Consider the following 10504-nt stretch of genomic DNA (forward strand, 5'->3'; position numbering starts at 1 on the left):
CGAGGTTACGGTCTCCTTTGTCCCTAGTGGATGGGGTTAATGTCTGTGCAGTGGTTGGTCTGCCCGTGCACACTGCTGCCCCCTACAGTTGTAGTGGAGGTGGTGATGGTGTTGTGCTGGATGACCTGCTGCTGGGAGCACACTGGAGCTGGACTGCCTGCAGGACTGCTCTCTGGACCTGAGGAGAAAGCAGAGACATCACTGAAGATAGAAGTGATGCGTAAAGCACGCATGTGTGAGTGCAAGTACAAAAGATAGAACCGAGGAGCTGCACACAGGGATACATAAAGTATGCATAATGGTAAAATCTAGCAAAATAAACACAGGATCTCTCATTATATTACAAAAAAAATCTTTATTAGCAGAAGAGCATTTATTTCAAACATGTGACAACCTAAGGTTACACCAAATGTCTCATCCTCCATCTCAAAATAGACGATAATGGATAACACAAAAATGGAAACGTGAATCATTCCACTCCGTAAATACGCCTGATGGATTTTGGACACATTGTAGGTGACATCTTTACACCAGTTAGACTCATCGATGAAAGTCATTCCAGCCCAGGCTGGGAGTTGGCTTTCTCTTGTACAAAAGAGCCATTCAGCCAAGGGGGGACGTGAGCCTTATTTTCCTAAAGCTGCACAGGGAGGTGACTTATCCTAATTACATGGAAATGTCACTCGAATCCGTATCAAAGGGTGGGGCTCTGATGTCATGTACGGCTGAGCTGAAGCACAGTCCAAAAATCAGTGAGATCCCAGGCATCCATTAGGGCTGTGATGTCAACGTGCAGACTGTGATGTCTTTCTCACGTTGAGGCTCGGCTGCTTCTGTGCACAGAGCTGCTGTGAGATGGAAAAAATAAGTCTCAAAAGGGATTCAGACAGCCAGCTACCAGAGTGTGCAACACCCATATGTCAAAGGAAGAGTCCTGCAGCGAGCGTGGGAGCTGGATACCAGCACACTGGAACGAAAAGCCTTGCCAGTTACTGTGTGTCCATCAGACTTGTGTCTGTAGGGTTTATTCCTTTCCACCGCAGAGCTAAGGCACACAGTTAAAGGTGTGTGAGTGTGTTTATGTTTAAGCTACTCACTGAGGTAACCTTGGGACTCTTTCTGCATAGTGGTGATGGGACAGTCCTTGTGTGTGAGGAGAAGCTGCTTGAGCTGTGTCACCTCGTTCTTTAGCATTGTGACTTCATTCTGAGAAAAAGAAAAATATTTTCAGATTTCAGCGAATCAACATTTCTTGGCAACTCTCCATCCTTAACTACCTAAAAACAAACAGTAAAATACCCAGGTCATATTACCCAATATAAACAAATCAAAATCCATGGTGATGGCCCTGAGTTGCAGTTGTTACTGTACATAGATTTAGAGGCTCTAAAGGTGTTTTTTGATTTTTTTGGTTTTTACCTGAAGCTGCATGTTGGTCTGTGTGAGCTCCTCTGCCTTCTTCTCTAATGACATCACCCAAACTTTTCGCTTCTGTCTGCATCTTGTTGCAGCCGCTCTGTTTCGCTCCAGAAACTTTCGCCGACGTTCATCCGGGTCCTCGTCCACTACTCGTCTGCGCCGTCCACCACTGGGTGGTGGAGACTGCAACGTCTGCGTGGGCTGCATCTGCTGGGTTGCAGGTGACATCTGAATCACGGGAAAATGGCATTAACATTACTGATGTCCCCAATGGGGCAGCGCCTGCCTGCCACGATCCGACCACATATGTAACCATCCTGACACAGCTGGAAAGCAGCCAGTCAGCTGTCTGCTGCAGCCGCTATGCTGCCTCAGAGCCTCCTGCCTCTAAACAACAATATATACATTACTTCCTGCAGGTATTTTATGTCTGGCAACTTCCCCAAAAACAACATCTGCTTGTACCGCGTGCCTTAAGAAGCTGGGCTGTGGGTGTCAGGAGTGAATGACTGACTGACTGACTGGGCTGATTCACTAGCTTGCCCACCTTGTTAAAGAGGTGTCAGGAGGCAGTTTTCCAACGCCCACTTCCACTCAGACTAACACCACCAGATGCAGTCAAAAGGCCCATTTCTATGCACTGACAAATCTTGACATATACTTGGCTAGGTCAAGTGTTTTCAGTCTTCAAAACATTACATTTTTATGAGAAGCATGGAAAATGCACGCCACTTTAATGGCGGCTGCACACACAGACAATGTTGTTTTAAAGCTTTAATGGTACATTTAAAATATATAGTGAAATGCACTTCATGATGTGGCACTCTGGGCTGCAAAAAGGCTTCAAAGAATGCAAGGACAAAATACCTCTTTTTTTTAATGCCATGAGCAATACTGTCAGTTAATACTGAAACAGGTATATTCACAGATAAGACGTCCCAGAACTATAAGCCAAGGCTATCTGTTCCTCTGGTTTGTAAACCTTCTTCTGTGCTTGAAGCATGCCGTGACTACATAATTGCAAATGGTTGGTGCAGTGGAGCAAAGTTTTCAAAAGACAGTCCTGAACATCCTTTTGTAACCGTTTCTGAACTCTTCATGACCCCTTCTCTCCATGGCAGGCATCCAACACTGACCTGTAGCTGACCAAACAAAAAGGAAAAAATACTTTTGCGCCGGGTGCCAGGAAACTCGCTATTAAGGATGCAGCAAGGGAAAATGCGTTCATCCACTCACTCGCTGTGAATTCTAAGCATCATTTTAGCCATGCTTCTATACTAAACCACTAATAGCTGACTTCAAAACTACTCAAAAGCCTTCCAAAGGACTGGCTTGTTTTAGTCACGCTGCATACACGCTGACTTCTAGCTGTGTGAGTGATTTTAATGTGCAGTGTAGTTAATGTGTTATTGAACTTGTGGCTTTGCCTTTGCGCTGCCTAAAAGCTTCTCAGCTCTCTCGGGGAGACGATTTGCTTACCTGTGAAGCAGAGTGCATCGGAGGGTGTGGTGATGTCTGATGTGGATGCCCAGGATGAAGATGGGGGTTGTGGGAGTTGTGATGGGGATTGTGTCCCTGCGGGTGATGGTGTCCACCCTGAGCGTGGCCCTGGTTGTGGTGGTGGTGTCCGTGGTGCTGGTATGCGTGCGGAGGGGCTTGCAGGTGCTGGTGCGGGTGCGAGTGCATGTGATGGTGAGCGCCTTGGTCCTGCCGTGATGACATCATCTCCATCATGTGGCCCATGGAGTTCATGTTGCCGTTTGCGATGGCACCGGGGTGGTGTGAAAGTGCAGCCTTTAGCCTCTAAAGGAGACAAAGTGGACACCAAAGACAACATTTAATATAAATCTCTGGGAGTATTTCGTCATTATGTTTGTACATATTCGCCTCCATCAGTGTGATGATTAAGCGCAGACTACAACGTGACAAATGGCTTCATAAATCCACATGTCAGCAGGACAAGTCAAAGCCACTTAGGCTGTCCTTCATCTCTCCTTCAGTCCTGTCATTCTTGCTCTTTACATTTCATGACTGCATCCCACCGGTCCCTGCTCTTCATATTCACAACAGCCCCTCTCTCTCTCTCTCTTATGGAGCACGTGTGTTTGTTTGTGCATTTCTGCTGGTGAGATGAGATCGCCGGTAAGGTGTGAGACCTCAGAACGCTCCCTTACTGTTGACCCAGCAACAGGTTTGTTGCTTTAACTGTGTGGTCTACTTAGCACTGACTGAGACGGTGTCTCTGAGCAGTCTGGGATGAGAACCAGAGAGAAGCACACTAAAAGTGCACTTGTGTTCCTCATGTTTACCAAATGCACCTCTCCACTAGAGTGTGTTTTTCTGGGCACCGCATAAAGACGACCGCAAGCGCAAAAACCCAGCACAAACCTAGACATAAATAAAAAATGCATGACATATTTACAGTTTAATAGCTTTTAACAGGTTGCAAAACCTTATTTAATGAAGACCCTTTTTACACTAAAACACTGACACTAAAATACATGGAAATTAATTATTCCTTTTTACAGTTGATCTCCTGAGACATGTTTAGTAAAAAGTTAGCAGCAAAAATGAAAAGAAAGACATTGTGTCTAAGGCTACTGTTGTGAATTCCACAACGTTTTCTTTTCCCTTTCCCAGTATTCTCTTTTTCCTCTCTGCTCCCTTCCCCCTTCTCCCAGCTGCTGTCAGTAAGTCCAAGGCTCCATATCTTTTAACAACCTTCACATTCATGATTCCCATAGGGAATGGCATCCAGCTGGTCTGGATCACAATGCTAGGACATAAGCAGAGCACAACACCATCCCTTCACTTCCCGCTCACACTGTCTATGAGTGGAAAGCTTTTTACAAGTAGTAAGGCGGCACAGTCCAATAAATCATTTTAGAAGATTGGGAACAAAAAAAGTGACTGTGTTTTACCATATTTACACATTATATATGCGTGTGTGTGTGTGTGCGTTTGGAGTTAGTTGTCTTTTCTACGGACAGTGTGGGATGCAGAGAATTGCACATGAAACCGGCACAGTGAATTTATGACCTTGTCGAGCCAGTTTTAGTTGACTATAGTTTCTGTTTGTCACAGAAAGGTATGCCTGACACTTTGAAGCAGGTACTTTTCTGGAAGCGCGAGATTTTATCTGTTGTACCTCACTATGAATGTTATTTTAAACTTCTACACTTCTAATGTCATAGATAACACATCGTAAACCAATATAATCACACCCTAACCCCACTAACGGCCTTCACCAAAACCTCTAAGAATTGTTCTCAGGGGCCACAACCCTTCCTTTTTGTGACCAGAGAGACATGGGTTAAAATACCACAGTCTACACACAGCGAGTGTCTTCAAGCCTGCAGCTGTCAGCGGCATCATAGTCACACTGAGTCTTACTGATGCACTGAGAAGTCTCTGACTTTCTTTAACACACTACAAACTACAAACACTACAAATAGTTACAATCTGCAAAGGGTAGCTATCTGGAAATAACATCTTAAAACACGACAGCTAATTGACATGCAGCTGAAACAGAAAAGGGATTTAAAGTGCTTACAGATCAATCATAGTCACCAGTGTTGACAAGGACATCTTCTGTACATCACAGGATGAATTCTGAGTTTGACAGCTCTCACTGAGCACCTTCCCTGCAGCCTGCAGTCGATCAGTATGAACCAGAGAGGTGAGACCCACGCCTTTTGTGCAAGAGAAAACCAATCAAGGTCTGGCAAGCTCCTGCCACTCAAGCAGGGAATCACCTGAATGAATAGAAGCCAGAGGAGTTTGCTGGCAGCATGTCTACCTTTGTAGTCTCTATAAGACGTTTAGTAAGCTGATGGCCGGTAAGATGCTCTTTTGGTGTCACTGAAACTCCCTTCTAGAAAGGGAGGACGCCAGGTGGAAGACAGAGAGCATAAATGGTGAAGGGGAGTATTAAGAGAGACAAAGACTAGAGGTGGGAAGAGATTAGATGGATTCCAGTGTCTCTTCCCCACACACCATTAGCCTGAAACAGCAATTAGTCATTTGTCAGCGTCTCAGCGAGCTGTCCAGCTGGCACTATCTGTATATTAATTCAATTAGCCTGCATTCAAAGCGGCCTGCGAGTGTCAAAGTACAGAGGGACTGCAGGTCAAAGAGCCAAGGGGCCGATGCACAAGCCTTAGTGGCGATGGTTATATACACAACAAAGTACAAAAGTAACTGAATGTAATGCAACACAAGTTAATATAATACAGTTCAACAGAGACAGCATAGCTATTACACATAACAAAATCAATCAAAGAACTACAGAAAAATCTTGACAACATACAACTTAAATTTTTAGTACACGCATAGAAATTAAACCACTCTCTTTGACTGGATTAGCTGGCAGGACCTTCCCACTTACATGATGAATAATGGAATATCCAGCTCTTTAAATAGGCAGTATGAATATATAAATGCACCACCTTAAACTGATAGGTTTAAAGAAAAGGACACAGTTAAAAGAGAAAACCCTTACCGTGATATAACCCTATTCCTGAAGCTAGCTCTGTACAAGTGTCTACCTCTCCTGCATCTGAAGTCGAGACACAGCTCAGTTAAACCCAGCTCAGCCAAAACTTAAGTCTTTGTATCCAGAACCACAGTGACGCAACTAAGGGACGTTAGCAGAGTGATGATGAGCAGGCTGTGATTCTCAAACACCTTCATCAGCCCCTTAATGACTCTTTAACACATGGTTGTATTTCCCCAGACTGTGCTAAGCACAAGAACTTAACCACCATGTGCATTTTACTCTAATGACACACACACAAACATATACATTTCTCCTGCAGCAACATGGCTGCCACAGAAAACAGTCATTAAATCAGTGCAGGTGTTAGCTTGCGGCTGTGCAGAGCGCTCAAAGATGGGACGGTATGCATCCTGTTCTACCACCGTCTGCCCTGCTGCCAAGTTGCAACAGGAAAATGAAGTCTCCGTGACACCATTAGAAAGTGGTCAGCTTCCTTCACAATAATTTTTATATAGTAGCAGCATAAATACACGCATTCTGACAGTATACTGAAAGTAGCAGTGCTATTGATTTTCCACCATCCCTGATTCAGCCATCTTTTGCCCAGAGGGGAGCTATCTCCTCTCAGACCTTTGCCCCCTGACCTCTCCACTCCCTCTCCTTTTTTTAGGCCTCTCTCATTTATGTGGTTTCAGGGATACCAGGTGATCATCCATTAATGATATTTATTAATGGCTGTGTCCTCTCTGACACAGGGGCTTTGAGTGATGTCCCTGTGAGTGCTCTGGGCACATCCTGAGAACACACTCAGGTTTCTGCTCACCAGATGACTTCATGTCTATTAACCCTGGGAGGAGAAACCATGATCATGAAGCAGGTACAAAGGGAAGAGACCACGCCTGCCTAAGGATGGGTAAATCAAACCTAGCAAGGTCAGGGTGAGCACTTTTATTCCCCTTAAAAGTGGAGCATTGTACTATCAGGGGACCTGTGGCCCTCTGGCGCCTCACAGTAGGTTTGAAAGATTTGATCAGTCTGTGGAGTCACAGTTCAACTGCAAAAAGATCAAAGATTCAAATGGTGCTCTTTCGCTTCACATTTAAGGGTCTGCAGAGAAACATTAAAGCTTCTGTCTCTCACTGTCAGCTTCTTTGTTAACATCAGGCAAGCACAGTGATCGTGAGTAAGCACACAGCATTTCTAATTGCATAATATATCAAAGCTGTAACTTTCCGGGAGTATTTTATATATGCCTCGGCCCCCCTACCTTGCACTCTAAACCCGACCCGGGTTCACCATCTGCAGCTGAAAGCAGGAGTTTGGCTCTGCTGCTTCGCCAAGCACTCCACGGATCCTGTTCCATCCTCCTCATCTCCACCGCCAGCACTACCCACCAGTGCCTGTCTACAAACCCACTCTCTGTCCCCTAAAAAGCCCATACCCCCATTAGTTCAATTTTATTAGATTTCCCTCTCACCCAGAGAGGCAGTAACATCTACCACCCCCTCTCTCTCTCTCACTCACACACTCTCTCTCTCTCACTCTCTCTCTCTCTCACACACACACACACACACACACACACACACACACACACACACAACAACACACACACAACAACACACACAAACGCGAACACCTCTTGCCTTTTCCTCCACCCCCTCTCCCTCTGCTTGCCAAGAGCTGGGGACTGTTAAACTGATTTCCTCAGGGAACAGTGAGGCAGACAGTCTGATGGGAGTGCTGGGCTGTAATATCGCCCCCTCTCTCCTCTCTCAGGTTCTGGGCCAAGCTGATCAGAGCTTCCCTGTGGTTCCAGACACAGACATGGAGATGGACATAGACTGACTGTTCAGCCAGGGCTAGACGTTCCGGTGGTGCTCGGAGGAACCGTGGCAGTATGGGTGCAGCAAGACACACGCCCACTGAGAAGTGTGCTCCAAAGCATGCGCTCATACTCTTGGCAGCTTCTGCAGCCTGTCAAGTTAATGGATGGGCCTCTGACTCCAGTCTGCATATCCCCACTGTTCCCTCTCTTGTAAAGCCCTGCTCGAGTGCAGCCTACATGGTTATCACTACACCCACTGTCACAATCTTGAATACAGACAATGCCCCTGAGTGAGAGAGACAGACAGAGCATGAATACAATGCTAAACACTTACATACTCTTAAATTGTGGGATTAAAAGAGGCATCACGAGTCATTGTGTCGATAAACGTAATCCGAATCAAATGTAGTTTGAAAGATGTTTAAAATATCAGATCTCTAATGTTAGTGTATTTTGGCCGTTACAAATCTTTCACAATAGCTTTTTTTTATTAATGGTTTGAGTTTTGGTTCTTGTTCTCTGATAATAAATAGCCCCTCTTTACCCGCACTGTCAATACACCCACAGGTGTGAGAAGCCACTTGTGTTTCGACATGCCAAAATTTCCAAGAAGTAATTGTTGAAAACATGAAGCACGAACTTGTCTGATTCAGATCACCTCCTCAGCATTGTTAAAGTTATTTTGGTGTGAGTGTCTTGTTTTTTTTGCTCAGGCTCCAGGAGTGCTAATGGTGGCTGGACCAGTCCGGTCTGGATCACGCAGTGTTGATGGCAGCTGGTTTACCCAAGCTTGGCTCTGCTTGTGTCCCTTCCCATTCATAGGCCCTGAACCATAACCAAATGGCCTTCACATACACCACCCATCAGCACACCTAAAAAAACAAGCAGTCATCCAAAGACAAACAGATGCGACACTCTGTGCCACCAACGCCACTCTTGTCACGAAAACTCAACCCAACATAGAAGCGCACAATCACACACACACACACGCGAAACTACTCAGAAGCTTCCCCCTCTTCCATAAAGCTTGCTGATCTTGCTTCAGAGTGTATTATGAGCCAGGAACATGTTTTACTCCTGCTAGGCCCCCTACAGCCCCTCAATCATACTAGTAGTACCTTGCACAAGCTTTCACACCAATCCTTTGCCCAGGCAAGCACTTTAGCACATTTTCAACAATACTTTCCATTTACAGTTACACATATATCACCATTCACATACACTGGTCACATGAGCGCTGGGGTAAAAATGAAGCAAAAGGTCAGCTATTTCTAGAAAACACAACAACACAAAAACAGACAAACAGAAATGAAAAAAGTATAAAAATAGATTTTTATTTTTTTTAATGCATTTATTTTGATTGGCCCGACAATGAAGTGGAAGTGAAGCGAAATATAACACATTAGTATAAAACAGCCATGGCAGCAGAAATCATAGATCAGCTGTTGTCTCAAAGCAAGTGATGCTTTGAGCGCTATCCATCATCAGAGAAAACTATGGTGATGACAAATGTGTACCGACGCAAAGGTATATGAGCAGAACTATAATGTGGGTTTTTTTTCCATTTTAATGACAATCAGAAAACAAACTCTCTGTCACTGTTTTGTAATGAGAGTTTTTAACCTAAAACTTGATCAGCTGCATTTCCAAAAGTATCTGTTAATAGTTATAAAGTGGTAAAAGTATGGATGCATGCACGTTGTAAGATGAATATGCGTTAGTACGGCTGTACCTTGAAAACAGAAAGGATCCCAAACTGTGGATCTGTCCCCTAAGAATCAGGTCAGCAAATTTTGGGGGTTGTGTTCTATATCAAAGCTCAAGACCCTTCGTATTTACAAAGTGGATTTGTGCTTGAATTATCAGGTAAAATCTTTTATTTCAAAGTTTTGTTTTGTTGTAACTGTGCAAGTGCTTCTGCTGTAATTTGTCTCTATTCTTATAGTCAAGCTCTCTGATTTTAAAAAGTGCTATTTAATAAAAAAAAAAAAAATTAATACACTCACAGACACCACTGTGTAAAGTCCTTAAAAGACCGATAAACTAATAGACATGAAACGTAAATTTCATGAACTTGTCCTTTAAATCATTTTCTAACTAACCGATGGTACAGAATGGGAAGGAAATCTCATCCACTAACACATTACTCATTCCTCCTGCCACGCTCACTCACTATTCAAATGTGAATATGAGTTTTCTAAATATAATCTTACAATAACACAATCACACGCACACACACACACATATATATAAACATAGAGTTGTTTTGTTGAGTTCTCACTCATAGCGTAGTATCCCAATATTTTCCATGGCAATTTTACAGGGACATTAAAACACTATCAAAATACTGTTAACAAGAGGGCTCATCTAATTCACCACCAATCTGAGATAATGTTGGCCGAGCAAACTTTTGTTAAATCGGCTCAGCTGAAAGTACATCCAACAGAGAATCCTGGGAACCAAAATTCTGGCTGGGTTTATTCAGTGGAATGGAAATCAATTTATAACTTTTATCTAACATGTTTTCTTCTGGATTTTCTGTAAACAGATGTTGGCAGGCATATTTTATAGTTGAAAAAGGTGATAAATTGTGGTGTCGTGAGGTTTTTGATGATTCATCTATCTATCTCACAAGTACAATTTTAGTCGCACTGAAGCAGAAGTTCCTTTCTGGTTTATGTGGCAGTTGCACTGATCCAGCAGCTCTTGCGTCACACTCTACGCTGCTAAAAGGACTCATCTCTGTAGAACCCCCCCCCCCC

The 10504-nt window shown here is 43.9% G+C and overlaps 1 protein-coding gene across 8 annotated transcripts in view; it reads right to left on the reverse strand.

The window, feature by feature from the left end:
- Positions 1-6: 6 nt before the first annotated feature.
- Positions 7-10504, reverse strand: part of creb5b (cAMP responsive element binding protein 5b) — a 35048-nt gene continuing 24550 nt past the window's right edge. For 3 of the 8 annotated variants that reach the window (XM_005934754.1, XM_005934751.3, XM_042223816.1), the window contains 4 exons: positions 2899-3222; positions 1420-1647; positions 1098-1206; positions 7-178 (listed from right to left, as the gene is read on the reverse strand). In XM_005934754.1, coding sequence (XP_005934816.1) covers positions 24-178; positions 1098-1206; positions 1420-1647; positions 2899-3222 — 816 coding nt within the window. In that variant the 3' untranslated portion in view covers positions 7-23. The other 5 variants (XM_005934752.3, XM_005934753.3, XM_042223815.1 and 2 more) reach the window with 5 other exon arrangements.

Source organism: Haplochromis burtoni, unplaced genomic scaffold, assembly GCF_018398535.1.
Source record: "Haplochromis burtoni strain Fernald_Lab_line unplaced genomic scaffold, NCSU_Asbu1 Contig_120, whole genome shotgun sequence".
NCBI classification, from domain to species: domain Eukaryota; kingdom Metazoa; phylum Chordata; class Actinopteri; order Cichliformes; family Cichlidae; genus Haplochromis; species Haplochromis burtoni.